General features: G+C 38.7%; 2 protein-coding genes across 2 annotated transcripts in view; both read left to right on the top strand.

Annotated features, from left to right (window-relative positions):
* The window catches only part of LOC5576785, a 199,984-nt gene that overhangs the window by 38,031 nt on the left and 138,076 nt on the right, over positions 1-23,877 (top strand). The window lies entirely within an intron of this gene.
* On the top strand, positions 11,824-13,236 carry LOC5579282. Its single transcript, XM_001647540.2, has 2 exons — positions 11,824-12,128; positions 12,181-13,236. Exons 1-2 carry the CDS (start codon positions 12,112-12,114, stop codon positions 13,118-13,120), a joined length of 957 nt encoding a protein of 318 aa, XP_001647590.2. The 5' UTR covers positions 11,824-12,111; the 3' UTR covers positions 13,121-13,236.

The following is a 23,877-nucleotide window of genomic DNA, read 5'->3' as shown; positions in this document are numbered from 1 at the left end:
TGTGTCTTTTGCTCAATAACTTTGGGTAGACGCATCTATTTCAAAAACCTCAAAGCAAACATCAATCCTAAATAGTGTCCGGTTCCATCGCAGAAAAAAAAAATTTGAAAATCGCTTCGAAAATGACAAAGATATGCATGGTCAAATTTTCACTTCCGATTCTCTGAGGGGGGTTGGGAGTACAGGTGTTAAAAATCGATCACAGCTGTAATCGCATTTTCGGTCTGATCATTTATCATATTGACAATGATAAATATATTTTTCATTTTATTATTGTACGTACTCTATGGCCTAGCACAAATTTCGTTCAACAAAGTCGCTCAGGTATAACGCGATTTGTGCAAAACTGATAAGAGAAGCTTCTAGAAATGTAACAATATCAACAAAAAATCGAAAAAATTACTCAAAATTCAAAATCTGCTCTCGATAAGTACAAGAATAGAATCTGTGAAAATCAGATTTATAACTGCACTAGTCTCGAAATGGCAGTATAGAGCGGATCCACGTCAAATCGGTGAACGATGAAACTCGACTACCTTGGATTCAAATGGAACTTAGCACATAGTTTCGATATAATAGAATAAGTTTTTTTCCACTGGTGGAGAGACCATTTAAAATCAAGAGTAACTTCTGATAAGGGCGTAAGTATTTTTAGCATCACCATTTTAAAAAAAATCTACACAAGAATGCCCAGAGCCTGATTGTTCCCTGCCTTTTATAGCGGATTCTATCGAACTTTTCTATCTACCCACTTCTCTTACTCGAAGTACCTCCCATTTTGCTTACCCGTACAAGCGTATACCTGACCCTGCTGGCAAATCATAACCGTACAAATTTACAAATATTCCCTACACTAGGTACCTAGTTATAGTTATAGAAGCGATTAACAGTTAAACAGATAAACAGTTAACGTTCAACATTAGAGCAAAATGGATCTCACAAAAGTGTACAAGTGCTGTAGACCGTTCCCGAAGAATAACAAAAAAAAATGAAGGAAAGCGACGCGCGCGCCTCTGGTTGTGAACTTGACAACTGTTGTATTTTAAACTGATCGTTAAATTCGTGGGCGATGGAAATTTATCCAGTGTTACGTCTGTTTGTCTGTGGTAATACTTATATTAATTCTCAACAATATTTCAACAATCATCCTGTATCTTTTAAACAGTTCATCCAACCGTCTAAATGTCAAAGAAAAAGTAGATGGGATATTAATGTGGGAAGAGATTTAGGTAACATTGAACATTGAACGTAACTGGAATAATGTAAAAAACGGGCGTATTTTCTTAAGTTTTATGATATTAATATAATTGAATCCTAAATATCTAGAAAACGGCTAGTTTTAGGAAGATCGTTGTTAATAGCATTTTGAATTGTTTTTGGGTGAAGAATCATATTACAGCATCAAAACGTCTTTTCTACGGCCAGAAATTGAATTTTCAGAAATGCACCAAAAGTTGCTCTTAGAAAAACTTTTTTATTTTAGATTGCACCATGTTGAAACTGTGCTTAAAACGTTTGGTTTTACATTTAACCCTTTGGGGCCTGATTTTTTCCAAGAACTATTATACAGTTTTTTGAACGCCTATCAATAGTTTTGGTGCTCAAAATGCTAAACATAACAAGAAATGATGACAAATATTTTTTTGGGAGGTGCTAGGTCTTCCAAACTGCTCTTGAGTTCATAACTTGAAGTCTATGCTTGTAATAACAATCTTGTTTATCATACAAGGTGATGAACTGTAATCTACCGTATATTCTGAACCTTCTGAGTGTTCAGCAAATATTATCAGATCATTTCGAATGTTCTAGATTATATAACTTGTCGGGATGTTCAGTACATAAGATCATACATAATAATAATAATCATAAATAAATAATAAATACATGATTCATTGGTTCTTTTTATACAGCCATTTTCCGACTGCGGTCATAAATGACCGTGCCGGCCCCAAAGGGAAAACTTTGATCATTTTAGCGAGAAAAGTTACTGGAACAAGGGTAGACCTGAAGTTCTGAACTCCAGGGAAAATTGGAGGGCCTGGAATATCACCAACGTTCCTTGAAATAGCCAATTGGTCTGTGAGAAGGTTCAGTGAACATGGTAGATTATATAACTTCACTCAGTTTAGAAGGAAATATTACTGGAAAAATAGCAGACCTGAAGTGCTGAAGTCCTGGGGAAATTTTGAAGGATTTGCAATACATCAATCATTCCTTGAAATAGCATATTGATCCATGAGAAGGTTCAGTCAACATAGTAGATTATATAACTTCACTCAGTTTAGAAAGAAAAATTACTGGAACATGGGAAGACCTGTAGTTCTGAACTCCAGGGTAATTTGGAGGGCCTGGAATACTCCAAACGTTCCTTGAAATATCTTTTTGATTCGTGAGAAAGCTCAGTGAATATTAAATAACTTCATCGTTTAGTAAGAAAAATTACTAGAACAATTGTAGATCTGAATTTTTGAACTCCGGGGTAATCTGGGTGGTTCGGAATACCCCAAACGTTCCTTGAAACAGCTAATTGATCCGTGAGAAAATTCAGTGAACATGTTAGATTTTATAACTTCACTCAGTTTAGCGAGATAAATTACTTGAACAAGTGCAGACCTGAAGTTCTGAACTCCAGGATAATTTGGAGGGCCTGGAATATCCCAAACGTTCCTTGAAAGAGCTTATTGATCCATGAGATGGTTTAGTGAGCATGATAGATTATATAACTTCACTCAGTTTAGTGAGATAAATTACTGAAACAAATGTAAACCTGAAGTTATGAACACTAGGGTAATTTGGAGGGCCTAGAATACCCCAAACGTTCCTTGAATTAGCCTATTGATCCGTGACAAGGTTCAGTAAACTTGGTAAGTTATATATCTTTACTCAGTTTAGCAAGAAAAAAATACTGGAATAAGTGTAGACCTGAAGTTCTGAACTCCAGGGTAATTAGGAGCACCTATAATATCCCAAACGTTCCTTGAAACAGCCTATTGATGCATGAGAAGGTTTAGTGAACAGGAAAGATTTTATAAATTCACTCAGTTTAGCGAGATAAATTTCTGGAATAAGTGTAGCTCTGAAGTTCTGAACTCCAGGGTAATTTGGAGGGCCCGGAATACTCCAAACGTTCTTTAAAACATCCTATTGATACGTGTGAAAGTTCAGTGAACATGGTAGATTATATAATTTCACCCAGTTTAGCAAGAAATACTACTGGAATAAATGTACCTCAAACGTTTCTTGAAGTAGCCTTTTGATCTGTGACAAGGTTCAGTAAACATTGTAGATTATATAACTTCACTCAGTTTAGCGAGAATAACTACTGGAACAAGTGTAGACCTGAAGTTCTGAACTCCAGGGTAATTTGGAGGGCCTGGAATATCCCAAACGTTCCTTGAAATAGCTCTTGAAGTTCTCAGAGGTTGGTAGATTCTATTTGAATTTGTAATGTTATTGTTTTTAACCCAAACAATTACTGTTACGGTTGTAGATTTTAAAGAGTGTGCTTCAGGACAGTTTGGACGTCCTAGAACATCCCAGGACATAGCAAAGCAAGTGAAATAGTGTTTTCGTTAAAAGAGTAATTCTGTATTATCTAGCCTGAACATCATTTATGTTCACAAACAGCATTTCACGCTTCGTATGTACTTATAGTTCAATTTTCTAAACTTCAGGATGTTCAGGATGTTCTAGGTTGTCAATTAGGTCATAAAGGCATATACTTCATATTTTTCTCTGATAAAAGAGTATATTTGGGACAACTTTGCCGAAGACAGTATATACATTTGTTCATTGGTTCTTTTTTTACAGCCTTTTTTGTACTGCGGTCATATATGACCGCGCCGGCCCCAAAGGGTTAACCCGCAAAGTGCCGGGACGAACCTAAAATTTTCAAAATGCTCGTTCTCAGTAATGCTCCAACCGATTTTCGAGATTTTTGGCTTTTAGTGAAGGGGAATAGTTGTACTAACTTTCTGCGTTGGTGCCGCCCCGCCAAAACCCTCCCCGTTTTTTGGAGATGCAAATATGTCTGTGTTTTTTCCCGTTTTTCACGCTGAGCTGACCAAATAGCTCTGGTCCTTAATTGGATTCGTCGCCCAGTTACCTAAATTTTATCAGAGAGGTACCGTTCAGTGAGGAGATGGTTACACACATCTCGGGAGTAACTTGGCTCCGATGATAAGTAACCTGGTTCTCCGGAAAATCCGGATTATTCGTGAAGATGGTCAATTCGTGAAAGTCGTCCTAAACAGCTGCGGTTTTTTGCCAATTCATCAGATTTCATTATCAAAGAACGTAATAGATGATCGGAATTGCTTATCGACATGAGTGGCCACTATAACGGCCTCCGGAAGATCCGGAACATCCGTAAAAATGGTCATTTCGTGAAAACTATCCTAGACCACCGGGATTTTTTCCAATGTTATCAGAATTGATAATTATGGAATGTAATGGATGATTTAGACTGTTCATGGACATAGGTGGCCACTATAATGACCTCCGGAAGATCCGGAACATCCGTAAAAATGGTCATTTCGTGAAAACTATCCTAGACCACCGGGATTTTTTCCAATGTTATCAGAATTGATAATTATGGAATGTAATGGATGATTTAGACTGTTCATGGACATAGGTGGCCACTATAATGACCTCCGGAAGATCCGGAACATCCGTAAAAATGGTCATTTCGTGAAAACTATCCTAGACCACCGGGATTTTTTCCAATGTTACCAGAATTGATAATTATGGAATATAATGGACGATTTGGACTGTTCATGGACATAGGTGGCCACTATAAAAACAGTGTTATTACTGAATTGTTCTCTTTTATTGAAAATATACAAAACATTTAACAAATTGCGTACAACAAATAGGTAGCTTTGAATGTTAGTTGTTTCATTCTCACGAGTTTTCAGTAGGCAGAATGGCTGCTATTGAGCCACCTGCCTTTACTCATTTTAAAATAATTCAATTTGGCGACAAAATGGTCCTTAAAAAATTCTCAACGCATGTTTTTCTTCCAGGCCTGATGTTGTGGTGCAGAAAACTGTGATAAAAAAATATTCGATACATTCATGCATAAAGAAAAATCGAAACATTGACCATCCAATTATGAGCTCAACACGTTACCTACTGAGCCAACGACGTTGGCTATGAAACATTTTTCTGCAATCGATATTGTTTAAATCACAGTAACAGCAGCATTTGCTCTTCTAGAACAAACAATCATCAATGATCATTGAAAAGCAAAGCTTACGTGTTTGAAAAAAATATTGGTCAATGCTTGTGTCATTGTGTTATTCAGTAGGGCTGCTGAAATTTGAGATAGCTTCAAACCTATTGATTTTTAACAATTTATTCTCAATAGCTACATGGAAAATTTAGCTAGACTGCAATAGTATATATATGAAGCGTTTGTTTCCTGAACATTTACTATGGATAAATGATCTGTATGTACCTTCTGTGGGCAAATATCTATCTAAAACCAGACATTTTTCTATGTCGCGCAGAAGAAAAATGGTCTATTATTAAATAAAAAAATATACTCTGAGAACTTTTGCTACTTTGGTGTGGCTTTCATTTGACGGCAATTAAATTATCTTTTATTTCTTCATTCGTGAGTTACAATTTTTAAAGCTCAAATACAGCCCAAAAACATAAAACTGATTTGAAGCACATCTAAATTTGCACCAAATGAGCTGAAATTTTTACCAGAATTTCAATTTATCATGAGAACTGGGTACATCACTTGACCGGTTGATTTCTGAAACTTTTGCAAAATATGAACAGGTCTACTGTTCATGGACATAGGTGGCCACTATAATGGCCTCCGGAAGATCCGGAACATCCGTATAAATGGTCATTTCGTGAAAACTATCCTAGACCATCCTGTTCGGCAACTTTCCCATAAGATCTGCTGGTAAATCTCTTCGACAGCTCCAAATCAGTTGTATTTTGAGGTGTGTTCATTTGAATTGATGACATCTCTGGCGTTATTGTTTGTTCAGTCTCGGAAATCTCGTCATTGGGAAGTGGACAGAATAAAGAATCATCTGAATGTTTTCATTGACGTGGTTTGATAGAATAATACTGTGAATTTGGCGTTTGAAATTTGGTTGCCGATAATAGTCGAATGGTGCCGAAGCCGTAAGTCTCCCTATATAGTGGTCACCAGAGAGGCCTCCGGAAGATCCAAAACATCCGTTGATATGTTCATTTTGTGAAAATCATCCTAGACCAGCGCCACGGATGGATGATTTAGATTATTTATGAAAAAAAAGAGGCCATTATAATGATATCTGGAAGATGCGGAACATCCCTAAAAAAAGATCATGTCGTGGAAACCATCCTAGACCACCACGGTTTTTTTCAATGATATCATCTCTTATAATTGTATAACCTAACGGATGATTTATATTGTTCATGGATATTAGTGACCACTGTAGGGGCATCCGAAGATCCGGAACATCCGTAAAAATGGTCATTGCGTGGAAATCATCCTAGACCATCAAGATTTTTTCCAATGATATCAGAATATAATGGATGATTTAGATTGTTGATAGACATATGTGACCACTATAACGGTCTCCGGAAGATTCGAAACATCCGCAAACATGGAAATTTCTTGAAAATAATTTTAGATCAACTCGATTTTTTCCAATGATATCAGAATTTATAATTATAGAACGTACCGGATGATTTCGGTTGTTGATGGAAATAAGTGGCCACAAAAATGGGCTCCGGAAGATCCGGAACATTCGAAATAATGGTTATCTCGTGAAAATCATTCTAGACCAACGCGTATTTTCCAATAATATCAGAATTCCAAATAATCCATTTTGTCTTTTAATTATGAATTCTGATATCATTGGATAGAATCATGGTGGCTTAGAATGATTTTCACGAAATGACCATTTTCACGGATGTTCCGGATCTTCCGGAGGCCATTTTGGTGACTACTTATATCCATGACAAATATATATCATTCGTTATGTTTTATAATTGGAAAAAATCGCGTTTGTCTAGGATGATTTTCAAGAGATTACCATTTGTACGAATGTTCCGGATCTTCCAGCTGACCGTTTTTTACGGATGTTCCGGATCTTCCGGAGGCCATTATAGTGGCCACCTATGTCCATGAACAGTCCAAATCGTCCATTGTATTCCATAATTATCAATTCTGGTAACATTGGAATAAATCCCGGTGGTCTAGGATAGTTTTCACGAAATGACCATTTTTACGGATGTTCCGGATCTTCCGGAGGCCATTATAGTGGCCACCTATGTGCATAAACAGTCCAAATCCTCCATTATATTCCATAATTATCAATTCTGATAACATTGGAAAAAATCCCGGTGGTCTAGGATAGTTTTCACGAAATGACCATTTTTACGGATGTTCCGGATCTTCCGGAGGTCATTATAGTGGCCACCTATGTCCATGAACAGTCCAAATCATCCATTATATTCTATAATTATCAATTCTGATAACATTGGAAAGAATCCCGGTGGTCTAGGATAGTTTTCACGAAATGACCATTTTTTACGGATGTTCCGGATCTTCCGGAGGCCATTATAGTGGCCACCTATGTGCATGAACAGTCCAAATCATCCATTATATTCCATAACTATCAATTCTGATAACATTGGGAAAAATCCCGGTGGTCTAGGATAGTTTTCACGAAATGACCATTTGTACGGATGTTCCGGATCTTCCGGAGGTCATTATAGTGGCCACCTATGTCCATGAACAGTCCAAATCATCCATTATATTCTATAATTATCAATTCTGATAACATTGGAAAGAATCCCGGTGGTCTAGGATAGTTTTCACGAAATGACCATTTTTACGGATGTTCCGGATCTTCCGGAGGCCATTATAGTGGCCACCTATGTGCATAAACAGTCCAAATCCTCCATTATATTCCATAATTATCAATTCTGATAACATTGGAAAAAATCCCGGTGGTCTAGGATAGTTTTCACGAAATGACCATTTTTACGGATGTTCCGGATCTTCCGGAGGTCATTATAGTGGCCACCTATGTCCATGAACAGTCCAAATCATCCATTATATTCTATAATTATCAATTCTGATAACATTGGAAAGAATCCCGGTGGTCTAGGATAGTTTTCACGAAATGACCATTTTTTACGGATGTTCCGGATCTTCCGGAGGCCATTATAGTGGCCACCTATGTGCATGAACAGTCCAAATCATCCATTATATTCCATAACTATCAATTCTGATAACATTGGGAAAAATCCCGGTGGTCTAGGATAGTTTTCACGAAATGACCATTTTTTCGGATGTTCCGGATCTTCCGGAGGTCATTATAGTGGCCACCTATGTCCATGAACAGTCTAAATAATCCATTATATTCCATAATTATCAATTCTGAATTCATTGGAAAAATCCTGGTGGTCTAGGATAGTTTTCACGAAATGACCATTTTTACGGATGTTCCGGATCTTCCGGAGGTCATTATAGTAGCCACCTATGTCCATAAATAGTCTAAATCATCCATTATATTCCATAATTATCAATTCTCATATCATTGGAAAAAATCCCGGTGGTCTAGGATGGTTTTCACGAAATGACCATTTTTACGGATGTTCCGGATCTTCCGGAGGTCATTATAGTGGCCACCTATGTCCATGAACAGTCCAAATCGTCCATTGTATTCCATAATTATCAATTCTGATAACATTGGAAAAAATCCCGGTGGTCTAGGATAGTTTTCACGAAATGACCATTTTTACGGATGTTCCGGATCTTCCGGAGGCCGTTATTGTGGCCACTCATGTCGATAAGCAATTCCGATCATCTATTACGTTCTTTGATAATGAAATCTCATGAATTGGCAAAAAACCGCAGCTGTTTAGGACGACTTTCACGAATTGACCATCTTCACGAATATTCCGGATTTTCCGGAGAACCAGGTTACTTATCATCGGAGCCAAGTTACTCCCGAGATGTGTGTAACCATCCCCTCACTGAACGGTACCTCTCTGATAAGATTTAGGTAACTGGGCGACGAATCCAATTAAGAACCAGAGCTATTTGGTCAGCTCAGCGTGAAAAACAGAAAAAAACACAGACATATTTGCATCTCCAAAAAACGGGGAGGGTTTTGGCGGGGCGGCACCAACGCAGAAAGTTAGTACAACTATTCCCCTTCACTAAAAGCCAAAAATCTCGAAAATCGGTTGGAGCATTACTGAGAACGAGCATTTTGAAAATTTTAGGTTCGTCCCGGCACTTTGCGGGTTAACGGGGCAGGATCCGTCATTGATTTCGGAATTTTCGAAAGTAGTTTTTTTCGTTCAAAATCAAGAAATTTACAGGAAAATGTGTTCACTGTATTCTATTCTCCAACCGAAACACAATGAACACATTTTCATCGAAGAAGTTTTAGTTTTGAACATAATAACTGCTTTCGAAGTTTCGATGATGACGACGATTACGATGACGGGGCGTTGAACGTTAAACATGCATTGAAATCAATTGAGAACGAATTCTACAATGCCTGGGTCAAAATTATCTACATTACCTTAAAGCCCATAATATCCGCTGTGAAATATAACTAGAAAGAACTGCCTTTGTTTGAAAGAAGGAAAAATACTTATAAATGAGTTAGTAATTTTAAACAGTTGTTTGTAATTTTCACCAAACAATATCTTGACCTAAACAGAATTGCAAAAATCTCAAATTCTCGTATCTAATGCTTCTAATTTTTCACGCTAGCTGTTTTTTCATGTAGGTCACGCATGAAACAGCTAAAATCGCATGAGTTTACTCATCTGTTTGACTAATTGGCTAGTATTTCGATAGATTTTTCAGGCATAGCACTTATTTTTTTTTAACATTTCTAATGTAAATAATACCATGAGTTCCGACAGATTTCCGATGGGTTTTATGATTGAATCATTTTCAACGGCATGAGCGTCAGCAAGTAATTTTGCATTGAAAGCTCATGCGTGAGTTTTGCGAAGCAGATCCTAAGTTGGCTCTTGCGAGAGTAATCAATGATTGAAATTTGAATGTGAGTCTACCAACACTATTCGGTCTATTCGGTCTAAAGGCACTTAGTCCAACGGTCTTTGGCCTAGCGGCCTACTTCCAATGCCATTAAAACTGATTGCAAGCCAATCTTTGCAAATAATAATGCAATAATGTTACGGACGGTTTAAAATTTTGTTGATACGCAGTTTGAATTTGAAAGAACTTTTCGAAACTAAAATGTTCATCCCTGTGACATAGCGTTTTTTTTTTATTTCTTTATTAGTATCGTTGCAAACATTACATTAATTTCTTATATCTAGGTGTTCTGTGTTAGACAACACTATCATCCTAATTTGGTAAAACAAATTTAAGATTAGATAAACATTTTGTTAACAACATATTACATTTCATTTGCCGTAGCAGTTCAGATTTTCTACTGGTGAGTCGATTTCAGCTAGCCTATATTGGTACAGCATACAACATGGCTGGCCTTAAAATTTCAAAAGCTAGCATGAGCCCTAGATACTTAACTTCATCTGACCAATTTATTGGAATCCCTCTCATATAGCGTTTTTTCTCATTATGCATCCCCACAATTAACCATTGAACTGAAAAGTTATTCCGAGGAAAAGCAATCTGCGTTACATATGTTACATACAATTTTACATGAAGTTTCATAAAAAAATGTATGAACATATTTGTAGGTTGTTAAAATTTAAATTTATTATCTATCGATGTTAGAAGGGGTTTGTTTTAATATAATGTTTTAAATCTACTCCTGGTTCTACGCAAAATGTATGACCTTTGGATTCGCTAATTTTGAACTCAGTTTTTTTTAATGAATAACATGGCTACCTGCTCAATAAGTAAATCGTTACTGACTATAAAATAATTTAACTGTGAACACACAAAGCATTATTATTTCACCTGCTGCATGACGCTAAAGCTTAACACTTAAGGTGAAACAGTTTGGAATCAATTTCTAAGATTGCACTAAAACTTCAAAGGCACAAATCTCGCGAAGGAAGTATCCAACAACAGTGAACTTTTTATTTTAGCTTTGTGCACAAGCAGAAAGCTTAAAATAAGAAGATCAGAAATGTTTGACAACTATTTCTCCAGTTTAGTGCCTTTGAAATCGTGAGTAGGGGCACAAGTCGGCCATTGTGACGGCCATCTTTGTACTCCAAGATGTTTCACCTTAAAGCGATCGTGCCAATTTTCCATCAATCATAAGCGAGTAGCTCAAACATGATCGCACAGCAATTGTTGCATACTAGCAGGCGAAAACATCGTCAAACTAAGACCCTATCAGCTGGCTGTACTAAATCGAAGCTTCTTTCACAGTAGGAGAGGAACAAGGCACAGTAACTTGAAGGCTTTTAATCTTTGACCAACACGGTACTAAACGTGTTTGGACTCTTTGGTGCTTGCAGTAAAGCTTCAAATCTCAAAACTACTTCACCACGCAGTTTGAGTTCAAGGCAATGTACGCTTTACACATTATACTGCTACTTGGAGATTGGCACAAGGCAGATCGTTTAAAGATAGTTGGACTCTTTTACTAGTAATACTAACATATTGGCATATCTGCATATCATGTAATAAAGCTGTATAATATATTTCATTTGAAGGTGTTGCAATTATTCAGCAAGACTATGCTGTTCGAATCCCGCCGGTCGAGGATCCTTTCGTGACAAACAAAAATGATCAATTGACTAAGGATTCTCTCAGCTAATAGAAAGTACGCATAAGAACACTTAGCTGAGAAGCAGGATTTATCCCAGATGAGACAGTATACCAGAAAGAGGAAGACACACTGAGCTATACTTATATTCAACATTATTGCCGTTTGCCGCCCGTCTCAAAAATAATCTGATCTGAGTCATCATCATTCCATACTCTGGTGCAGCAGTGGTGCATCTATCCAAAGCAATAAAAAAAACAGAAACATTTCTTACGGCTGTCAGTTTCTTTCAAACTTATCAGTCAATCAGGGGCCGCTCATGAGCGGTGTGTAATTGCACTCATTATTATAATTCATAGAGTTTGCCTATGTTTACAATCAGTTTCAGTATTGTCTCAACGGTGGCTTGAAATAGACTATGGCAGCAATCTCGGCGTAAGAAATTTCATTACAAATTATATCGATCTGCTAACCGATTCAATTTTAGCCTAACGCTAACAACGGTTCTCATAGTGGTGACATCTTTGCTACCGCAGAGCAGCTGTCGCTACAATGGCAAATATCGGGCCTTGGGAAGCTCTCCGGTCGAGTATGTTACAACGGCCAATTTCAGCGTTGCCAACTTACCCACGGATACACATTTGGAGTTTCGCAGATGCCATTTTCCTTCCTTTGGACCGGATATGTTTAAGACGTTGAAAGCATCAACAAGGAGGATCACGTTCCGCAAAGGAACGGTACGTGAAATGCTCATAGGTTCAACTACCCGTTTGGAGAGGATCCAGGTTATCGATACGGGTTTAGTATCATTGAGGGCATCTGACGAGCCGAACAACTATCTTAAACAGCTGACCGTTCGTTCAAGAAAGTTTTCAGAGTGGTCACCCAGCTTGACATCCCTAAGGATGCTGGAAGAGATTGATGTAGCCTATTGTAACTTGTCTTATTTGAATGTGCAGTGGTTCGAGGACAACAATCACCTAAAGATGCTGGATGTTTCGAAGAATGGATTGGTGGTGTTCGATATAGGAATGTCTAGCATACCGAAACTGGAGAGGTTGCATCTTTGGGGGAATCATTTGAAGGAGCTACAAAGATTCCCGGAAGCATTTCCAAAGCTGAAAAAAGTAACTTTGGCACAAAACAGATGGCTCTGCCGATGGGTAGCAAATATTAGAGGAGCAATTGTGTCGCAAGGTGTGGAACTGATGGATATGGACGGGGTTTGTCGAGTTGGATGGCAGATCAATGGCGGATTGTGCTGCAGGAGTGGAGAGGATAGGAAAGCTGCTACTTCCCAACGAAAAACCAATGAAAAAAGTTTAATACATGGTGGACATGATTTCATTGGAATGAACGGGTCAGTGTTTGGCATGAAATGGAGAAACACAATTGTTTATGTGGGTGAACCTCTGCCGATATTGTAAAAATCTGAAAAATCATAAATATATTGTAAATATTTTTTTTTTGTAGATTAGAAAGCTCTGTATCTTGATAGATTTGTTAGATATAATAATTTTATTTAATAATATAAATTTTTGATTCAAGTATTTTTTGAACTACTATTATTACTGGATGAATGGACAACCCCGAGATTCGAACCCAGACACCGTTTTAGCATGTCATTGCTTTGTAGCTGCGGATGCTAACCACTCGACTAAGGAAGGCCTCTGAGTTTATCGATCTATTTAGATGAAAAGTTTACAATTCTTTAAACATACCCAGAATTTCAAAATTTTTGAATGATCTTTCCAATCAAAATATCAAAAGTAATAATGGGTTAACTAAAGTGAATATTTAGACATTTTAATAGTTGACATAACTCAACACAACTCGTCATTGTATATCCAGCAAACTTATAAATTTCGTTGAGATGAATGAGTTTGTCGAAGACAGTTTTTGTGTAGAGCTCTCACATTTTCAGATAAACTGTTTATAATTTTTCTTCAAAAATATCTGTTCGTAAAAACTAAGATCTATTATTACAAAAAATAATCTTTTAAGGATAATCGAAAAAGTTTCAAATGTTTAGACCAATACTGTATAAAAAGAGTTTGTGTCCTAAGTTGTCTTCAATTCACGCCTTAGAGTTCAACATGCTCGGGAACTCGTGGGGAGCTAACGCGTTAAATGACGTTGCTGCCTAATTATGACAAACATGCGGTTGGCGCAGTATGAAACTGATTGGCTTTGCTGACGTCCATCTGCGTCCCGTTGTCTGTGCACCAGGAAACCAAACCATTCACATTAGCTCGTTAGGCACGGCAGACGAAAATTGATCATCATCATATATGGAACGTTTAGGAATAAGAAAATATCAACGAATTAAAATCGCTACCCTGCTGGCCTAAATTAGGTGACGATAGTTTTATAGAGGAAAAGTTTATGCTTGTTTGCATTTCTCAAGATATTGTTTACAAATATTATGATAAATAACTATTTTTTTTAAACATTTTACATCAACCAACAGATTTTCGTATGTTTGGTGTTCAGTCAGACTGGACCAAGTGCTTTCGGGAAATGTTTTATTTTTCTTCGTTATTTCCTTACGTCCGAACTGGGAAAGAGCCTGCTCAAAGCTGTCAAGTGTTTTTATGCGCACTGCCACAGTTTACTTTGTCAATTGATCATTTTAGCATATGTATATCTTGTGGCAGATAAGAAGGTATTGATTGCCCTGATAAGTCGAGAAAATTTCCAACATAAAAAGATCCTCGACCAGTGGGATTCAAACCCACGACCCTAAATTTGGTATTTCTGAAGAGCTGCGCATATTCCGAAGTAAACAAACTAGTAATGAAATTCGAAGCACAATTGTGTCTAAATGTTTTTCAATTGAACTGTATTTCCAGAAATGTTAATTCTTTTCAGAAGTTCCTCTAGCCCCCTGGGGATGAATTTCCAATCAAAGAGGGCGAAAATGTGTAAATTAAAATTTGGGGGGTAAAAACCTTTACAAGGAAACGTGATTATTAGTACAGAAGAAATAAAAATAAAAATTAGTGAGGAGGAATTTTGGGAATTTGCGATAGAATCACAGTGAGATTTCTGAATGATTTTGGGAAGGGAATTGGTTGGGAAAAGAATTCTTGAGTATTTCCGCAAAAATCTGAAAGAGTCCCATGAGGATTTATATACGAATTACAAAGAGGTTTATGATGTATTTCATAGTGATATCCAAAAAATCTCAGAAGTTATTTCTAAAGAATCCATGTGAGATTTGCAGGAAATTCAGGGTTTTTGGAAGAATTCACTAAGACATCAGGAAGAATTTCTCAAAATTATCCGGAATAATACCAGAGCGATGTTTGAACTCCAGAAAAATTAACGGGAGAACATACGGAATTAGCAGAACTATTCCAGGGTAACTTTTCTCCGTAACAATCTCGGTGGTATTTTTTAAGAGTCCCAGAAGAGCTGTCCGAAAGATTTCTTATGGGATTTCCATTTGAACTCAAGAGGGATTTTCTGAACATTCCATCCAGAATTTAAGAAAATTTCCAAGGAAATTAACTGATGAATCACAATAAATTAAGAACACTCGCCGAAAAACCACAGACAGATTGTATCAGAATATCAGAATTCCAAACGGATATTCAATTTTTTTCCAGAAAAATTTCTGGAAAAACTAAAGCAAATTTCCGTTAAATTAAAGAAGAATTTCTAGAAAAGTGCCAGAAGAATTTCCCAACAATTTCTGAGGAGTTTTCTAAAGAAATTCTGAGAAAATTTTTGGAAAAATTTCCATGAAAAAGAATGTTAAATAAATCCCCGAGAGATATCTGGAAAATTTTTTGGAAGTATTCTACAGGAATTTCTGGAAAAATTCCAAGAATGTGAATGAATTATTCTAACAGTGAAATAATATATTTTTAACTAAAGTTTCAGACAGATTTTCGGGAGACTCCCAGAAGAATCGGAATAGGTAATCCAGAAAAACATCTAAGAGAGATATTTAAAAAAGGTCCAAGGAAAGAAATTCAGATGGTTTATTTTAATTATTTTGCATGGATTTCCGGAAGAAATTCTGAGGTATTTTTGTAAAGAATCCCGAAACATTTCTGTAAAAATCTTCAAAAGATATTCAGAAGAATCCCAGATCTTTATGAAGAATTCCATCCCTGTGGAAAGCAATTATAGAAATATTTTCGACAGAATTCCTGGAAAATTTTACGAAAGAAACTCGGAAGATTCCCACAAAAATCTTAGAGAAATTTACGGGATAATCCAAGAAAAGTTCCAGGAAGATTTTCAAAAAAAATCACATAGCGATCAGAGAGATAACTATAATAATTTTAGAAGAATTTTCGAAAAAGATTAAGAGGACTTTTCGAGAGATTTGTGGCAGAATCCGAAAAGGGTTATTCGGAAGAATCCCACAGAGATTATTGAAAGATTCTCTGAAAGGTTTTCTGTAGTATCATAAAGAAATTGCAAGAGTTCTGGGATTCCTCCATTTCCAAAATAAGGAACAGCTCGAGATAGGTTTATGCATGAACTACAGAGGGATTTCCTGATAAATATCAGAAGGGTTTCATAAAAAGGATTTCATGAGGATTAACGGAAGAACTTCAGAGGAATTATTGTAATAATTCCAGAGAAATTAACGGAAGAATTGATGAGGTATTTCAGTAAGGTTTTCCGAAAAATCTCTGAGGAATTTTCAGAATTTTTTGATGAATAATAAAGATGATCTTCCGGAAGAATTACTGAATAAAAAGAAGAATAGAAAATAGTCATTAATGCATAAACTTGAATTATTCGGATATTTTTTTTTCTTATCGTTATGTTTTCTGTGTATGCAAGCTCGAATAATTAATCTGGTCATGGTGCAACAACCGCGCTACATTCGATGAATCCTATACAACAAAAATTTTCGGCGCTATCCATTAAATTCACTCATCAAAACCATTTTGGTGAATATAACAACACAGCTATTTTCTTCACAATAGACCCTCATCCTAGCTTGTTTTTTTTTGAGAATCAAATAATCAAGCATGAGGAAAAATTCTGTAGCCCGAAATATTAACGTGTGTTATGGTGACGTGCCATTGGGATCTTGGAATGCCTCTGGAACCAGGTGACCGATGAACAAAATCGAAACAGATTATAATTATATTTATATTATAATTCTATTATATTTAAAAAAAACTTGTCGAAAAAGGGCGCAAAAATACTTAAAAATATCGTGTTTCAAATAATATTTGTGGTTAAAAATTATTTTGCCAGTAAGAGGATGAGACTAGGATTCATTCATTTATTTAGTTAACATCTACACAGATAACACTGAATCAACAATTTCACGCCACAATACTCGGTTCGTGGCCGCATCTCTCCATCCTCGGTTCTGCCCCACGCTCGCCAAATCGATACGCACTTGATCCGCCCACCTAGCTCGCTGCGCTCCACGCCTTCTTGTACCAACCGGATCCGAAGCGAACACCATCTTTGCAGGGTTGCTGTCCGGCATTCTTGCAACATGCCCTGCCCATCGTATCCTTCCAGCTTTGGCCACCTTTTGGATACTGGGTTCGCCGTAGAGTTGGGCGAGCTCGTGGTTCATCCTTCGCCGCCACACACCGTTCTCCTGCACACCGCCGAAGATCGTCCTAAGCACCCGACGTTCGAAGACTCCAAGTGCTTGCAGGTCCTCCTCGAGCATCGTCCACGTTTCATGCCCGTAGAGGACTACCGGCCTTATGAGCGTTTTGTACATGGTACATTTGGTGCGGGCGTGAATCTTTTTTGACCGCAGCTTCTTCTGGAGGCCATAGTAGGCCCGACTGATGATGCGCCTCCGTATTTCACGGCTAACGTTATTGTCAGCCGTCAGCAAGGATCCAAGGTAGACGAACTCGTCGACCACCTCGAACGTATCCCCGTCTATCGTAACACTGCTACCTAGGCGAGCCCTGTCGCGCTCGGCCCCACCAGCTAGCATGTACTTTGTCTTGGCCGCATTCACCACCAGTCCAACTTTTGCTGCCTCGCGTTTCAGGCGGGTGAACAGGTCTGCCACCTTTTCAAATGTTCGGCCGACGATGTCCATATCATCCGCAAAGCAAACAAATTGACTGGATCTCGTAAAAATCGTACCCCGGCTGTTAAGCCCGGCTCTCCGCATAACACCTTCTAGCGCAATATTGAACAACAGGCACGAAAGTCCATCACCTTGTCGTAGTCCCCGGTGGGATCCAAACGAACTGGAGTGTTCGCCTGAAACCTTCACACAATTTTGCACACCTTCCATCGTCGCTCTTATCAGTCTCGTGAGCTTCCCGGGAAAGCTGTTCTCGTCCATGATTTTCCATAGCTCTACGCGGTCGATACTGTCGTATGCCGCCTTGAAATCGATGAAAAGGTGATGCGTTGGGACCTGGTATTCACGACATTTTTAGAGGATTTGCTTTACTGTACAGATCTGGTCCGTTGTCGATCGGCCGTCAACGAAGCCGGCTTGATAACTTCCCACGAACTCGTTTACTACGGGTGACAAACGACGGAAGATGATCTGGGATAGTACTTTGTAGGCCGCATTTAGAATGGTGATCGCTTGAAAGTTCTCACAGTCTAACTTGTCGCTTTTCTTGTAGATGGGGCAGATTACCCCTTCCTTCCACTCCTCCGGTAGCTGTTCTGTTTCCCAGATTGTGCCTATCAGCCGGTGCAGACAAATGGCCAGCCTTTCCGGACCCATCTTAATGAGTTCAGCTCCGATACCATCCTTACCAGCAGCTTTATTGTTCTTGAGCTGGTGAATGGCATCCTTAACCTCCCTCAAAGTGGGGGCTGGTTGGTTTCCATCTTCCGCAGTACTGACGAAGGCATTTCCTCCGTTGTCCCGTCCTTCATTGCCTGTGCTCTCAGCATCATTAAGGTGCTCGTCGAAGTGCTGCTTCCACCTTTCGATCACCTCACGCTCGTCCGTCAGAATGCTCCCATCCTTACCCCTGCACATCTCGGCTCGCGGCACGAAGCCGTTGCGGGATGCGTTGAGCTTCTGATAGAACCTACGGGTTTCCTGAGACCGGCACAGCTGATCCATCTCCTCGCACTCCGTCCCCTCCTGGCGGCGTTCTTTTTTTTCCCGAAAGAGGCGGGTCTGCTGTTGCCGTTTCCGTTTATAGCGTTCCACGTTCTGCCGGGTCCCTTGCTGCAGCATGACCGCCCGCGCTGCATTCTTCTCCTCCAAAACCTCCTGGCACTCCTCGTCGAACCAATCGTTCCGTCGACTCCGTCCCACGTACCCGACGTTGCTCTCAGCTGCATCGTTGATGGCTGCTTTTACTGTTCTTCAGCAGTCCTCAAGAGGGGCTTCGTCCAGCTCACCCTCTTCCGGTAATGCAGCCTCAAGTTGCTGCGCGTATGCCGCTGCGACATCCGGTTGCTTGAGCCGCTCTAGGTCATACTGGGGCGGCCGTCGGTACCGTACGTTGTTAACGACGGAGAGTTTTGGGCGCAGTTTGACCATCACCAGATAGTGGTCAGAGTCGATGTTAGCGCCACGATAGGTCCTGACGTCGATAATGTCGGAGAAGTGCCGACCATCAATCAGAACGTGGTCGATTTGCGATTCTGTCTGCTGTGGTGATCTCCAGGTGTATCGGTATGGAAGGCTGTGCTGGAAGTAGGTGCTACGAATGGCCATATTCTTGGAGGCGGCAAAATCAATTAGTCGTAGGCCGTTTTCGTTCGTCAGCCGGTGGGCGCTGAACTTTCCAATCGTCGGTCTGAATTCCTCCTCCTGGCCAACCTGAGCGTTTAGATCTCCTATGATGATTTTGACGTCGTGGCTTGGGCAACTGTCGTACTCGCGTTCAAGCTGCGCGTAAAAAGCGTCTTTATCATCATCAGTGCTTCCGTAGTGAGGGCTGTGCACGTTTATTATGCTGAAGTTGAAGAACCGGCCTTTGATCCTCAACTTGCACATTCTCTCATTGATCGGCCACCACCCGATCACGCGCCTCTGCATATCACCCATCACTATAAAAGCTGTTCCCAGCTCATGTGTATTGCCGCAGCTCTGGTAGATAATATGGTTACCTCTAAACGTTCGCACCATTGATCCCTTCCAACACACTTCCTGCAAGGCTACGATGCCGAATCCACGGTCCTTCAGCACGTCGGCGAGTATGCGTGTGCTCCCGATGAAGTTGAGAGATTTACAGTTCCACGTACCGAGCTTCCAATCGCTAGTCCCTTTACGTCGCTGTGGTCTTCGCCGATTGTCCCGGTTCGTATTCTCTCGTTGATTGTTCGTTGCTTGATTTTTTTACGGCTGGCTTGCAGGGCCTGACACTAACCCCCTAAATGTTCGGAGGACCATAGTGAGACTAGGATATTTTCATTTTAAATTTTAAGAGAAGCTAGAATTTTAGAATGCTTCATTGTGTTTGAATTTATAGCATAGAATTCAGTAGACTTGTAGCAATACATGATATTTTTATAACAGAAGCATGTATCGAAAATTTTAGGCCATGAAGAAATCTTTAAATTCTCTGAAAGCTGAGTACCTAGAGAGCTGGAAGTAAAGCCAACAAAAACATGTTTGGGCTTGAAAGTTTTCTGACAACTTTTGCCACACACTAGGTTCGAACTCTTGCCCCACCGATGGGGCAAAAGTTCATTTAAGACAGTCAATTTTGAAACTGTTTTAACTAAAAATGTGTAAATATTTTGACACAAGTTTGTTCACCATAATTTAAGCCAATATGATGAAGGTTCACTGTGTGGTATTTATTTCTTTTTCAACTTCTATTCCTTTTCTCAAAATTCAGATTATACTACTAAAATCGTACTTTTGCCCCACCTTACTTTAACCAAAATTGCATCCTATGTCCAGGAAACTTAACCCACTCGAAAGGATTCTGTATTCAAAATCTGCTACTTTCAATATGTGCCAGACACATATGGTTGCACATTTGCACTCTAGAACAGTCGCAAATGGCCACTGAAAATAATACCACGCTTGTTCTTCTTCTTGGCATTACCGTCCTCACTGGGATAGAGCCTGCTTCTCAGCTCAGAGCTTTCTTTACCAAAGATTAAATTTTCGCATTCGTATATCGTGTGACAGGTACGATTATACTCTATGCCCAGGAAAGTCAAGGAAATTCCCATTTCGAAAAGCTCCTGGATTGACCGGGATTTGAACTCAGACAACTTCAGGCTTTGACTCTAACCACTCGGCTAAGGAAGGCCCCTAATTTCATATACACAGCTAACAATATGTTGTAAATTTCAGTTTATTTTCATGCACATATTCGGAGCATCAAAATGAATTGAAATGTCAACGCCAAATTGCTTAATTTTCAATCGAATGCACTTTAAATTTACACGATCATGTAACATTCTAGCATCATTAGTTGAAAATCAAACGTGATGCTGTAGCAATAGATGAATTTGATTTACTTTTACTATACTCTTCTGTTTACGCTTCATTGAAATTTAAATATTTTTATCTGTGTACATACTTAGATTTATTATTTACGATAGTATTTTTTATCAGATAATGTAAAAGATGATTTGTGACCGTTTCGAAGAGCAAATGGAACCATTATGCATTGCTACTATCAATGACAGTATATTTCTTCTACATACATACATTTTTCTGCTCCTTTATAGATACACGTTTTGCATGTCGAAAAGGTGACCTTATTTGTACAATGTAAGAGGCGGCTTTACAGACGATATCTTATCCGTATAACATCCCCATTATTAAGTTCATAAACAACGTCCGAGCAAGCTTTCCATTCAACTTGTTCACTTAAAAATTCTATCAGTCAATGAAGCGCAACCTGAATTTCCCAACCTACTCGTTGCATACATATTATTTGTCCTATTTTATCGCTATCAGCAACAAGCGCATCCAGGTATCCACAGGAGAAAATCCGTCCGCTGGGCAGTCGCGCAAAAACACGTTCACTTTTTATCGAGTTTTCCCAATGCTCAGACAAGTTTGCAAATGTTGACCTAGGTCTGGGTAGCTCTGAACGACCGAAAGCACATCAACCTCGCGTTTCAAGTTCCAAAGTGGGTGAACGGGATTCTTCAACCGCTTCGAACGTTGATCGACGAAAGCTCTCTCGCGATCCCCTGTATGTTTTCTTTCGCGTGAGCAACAACTCGTCCGATTGGAACGCGAATGAAACTGAAATCACCTCCAAAGGGAAACGATCGACGAAAAGCTTCCTTTTCGAATCGGTTCGTATGCGCAGTCTATTGAAAGCTTTTCGTTCGACGCGACGAGACGTCGTGACGACGGTGAGATACAAAACACGTTTGCTCTCTCGTTTTGTTTATTTATCTATGCTTCAAACGATACAAATCTTACTATACATTTTACTATTTTCTTAAAATATTTTACTCTACTTCTAAGTTGTTTATATATAACTATTTTACCTCATTTTAATAATAATAGATATCACTGCGCAACACGATTTTGTCTCAAGCATCAAAGTACCGCTATTTGGTGTGTGATCCTTTGACCGTGACGCTTGCTCCTGCGGGGGCGGGTGAAGCGATCATGTTATGCGCGCAGTGCAGTGAAAAAGTGTATAATATTTGGCGGTAAGCTCAGTGTGGCGACGGAAAAAAAAGAGCATTACATCCAGGTAAAATCGTTCATTATTATTATTTACTCACCTATTATCATTTGAAACTAAATACGTGCCAGGGTCGAAAATTTAATTTTCGATTCGGGAAGTGTAAAAACATTTCATATATCCATTTGATGTCTGGGTGTTTTTATGCGGGGCTTACTGTATATGAAAATGACCTCAGAATGTGTGTGTATTTACTGCCATTCTTGAAATGGGTCGTTGGAATTTCAGTAGAGCTATCACCTTTCATCTCCCGGGCTAAAATTGTCTGCAGATATAAAGATATCGAAGGGTATCAAAAATACATGCATACAATTTTCTTCCATAAAAGCACTGCCGGTCAGTGGGAGATGGATTGTACATACACACACACACACACACAAGCATCAAAGTACCGCTATTTACTTAATTAGGGGTTACTGAATCCATTGCCGTTTTCAGAAATATCATAGCACGTCTAGTTTTTGAGATATTGGTCGTTGAAAATGCAAAATTTGACTATTTTAATCAACTTGCATGCAAGTTTGCCAGCTTGTATGACCATTTATTTGCTTAATTTGTCACAGAATTGAAACTTCTTCAGTAAAACAATACTTTTTAACACAGTCCATAGTACTGTCGATGGTAAAAAGTTATTTTTTTGGTGGTTTAGAATAGTATTTTTTTTTTTTTTAAAAGACACCGACACGTTAATGCTTCCAGTGGACGATTTGCCCTTTGAAGGAAGCACCACACTAGACAACGGACTAGCATGCAACGCCCAGTGGCACAGTCGAAAAACTTTCCTGACGAAAAATTTTCCGGACTGAAGCAGGAATCGAACCCACACCCCTTGACTCGATGCGGCTAAATGCTTGGTAACACTAACCGCACGGCCACGAAGCCCACAGTATTGTACTTTGCCATAAAAGTTAAAAAGAATTTTGTATGGAGATTGCAAGAATGTTGAAAAAATCGATTTTATCCAGATTTTATCGTGCAATTTCAACTAATTTATATCTAAATTGAAAGTTTAAGTCTATTCTGCATGCTTGGCGGGTTAGATTACAAAAAAATTGATAAATCATGCTTTAAATCTCATGTAAACATCAATAAAACCTGTGTTTTGTACAACTTTGGCGAGCTGTAGCTAAAAATTGTGACGTACTGGAACATTTCTGAAAACGGCATCAGATTCAGCGACACAAAATCTATAAGAGACACATAATTTGATCCTTAAGACACGCAAAAAGGTCATTTTTGTTACGCTGTGTATCCAATTCCAAAAATCTTGTCTAGAATTTTGTAAGATTTGTATCCAAGATTCCGTCAAAATCTCCAAATTTATTGGAAAATTGTCGTGTACTATATGAGTTGGCCAACTAGGATTTTTAAAAATCCTGCTCAGAATCCCATAGAAAAATCAACCGAATATATACTGTCAGAAGGACACCAACGATTATTTGATAACCCTGTCCCGGATTTTTGTGCGAATCGTTTCCAGGATAGTAAAACATAAGGTACAGTGGGGGAAGTGTATCAGAGGGGCAAGTGGATCATTTGTCAAAATGAAGCATAATTACTTGAATATGTTGAATGTTTTC

The sequence above is a fragment of the Aedes aegypti genome, chromosome 3, assembly GCF_002204515.2.
Source record: "Aedes aegypti strain LVP_AGWG chromosome 3, AaegL5.0 Primary Assembly, whole genome shotgun sequence".
NCBI lineage: Eukaryota > Metazoa > Arthropoda > Insecta > Diptera > Culicidae > Aedes > Aedes aegypti.
Note: the sequence above shows the minus strand (reverse complement) of the source record. Positions and strands in the feature narration are given on the sequence as shown.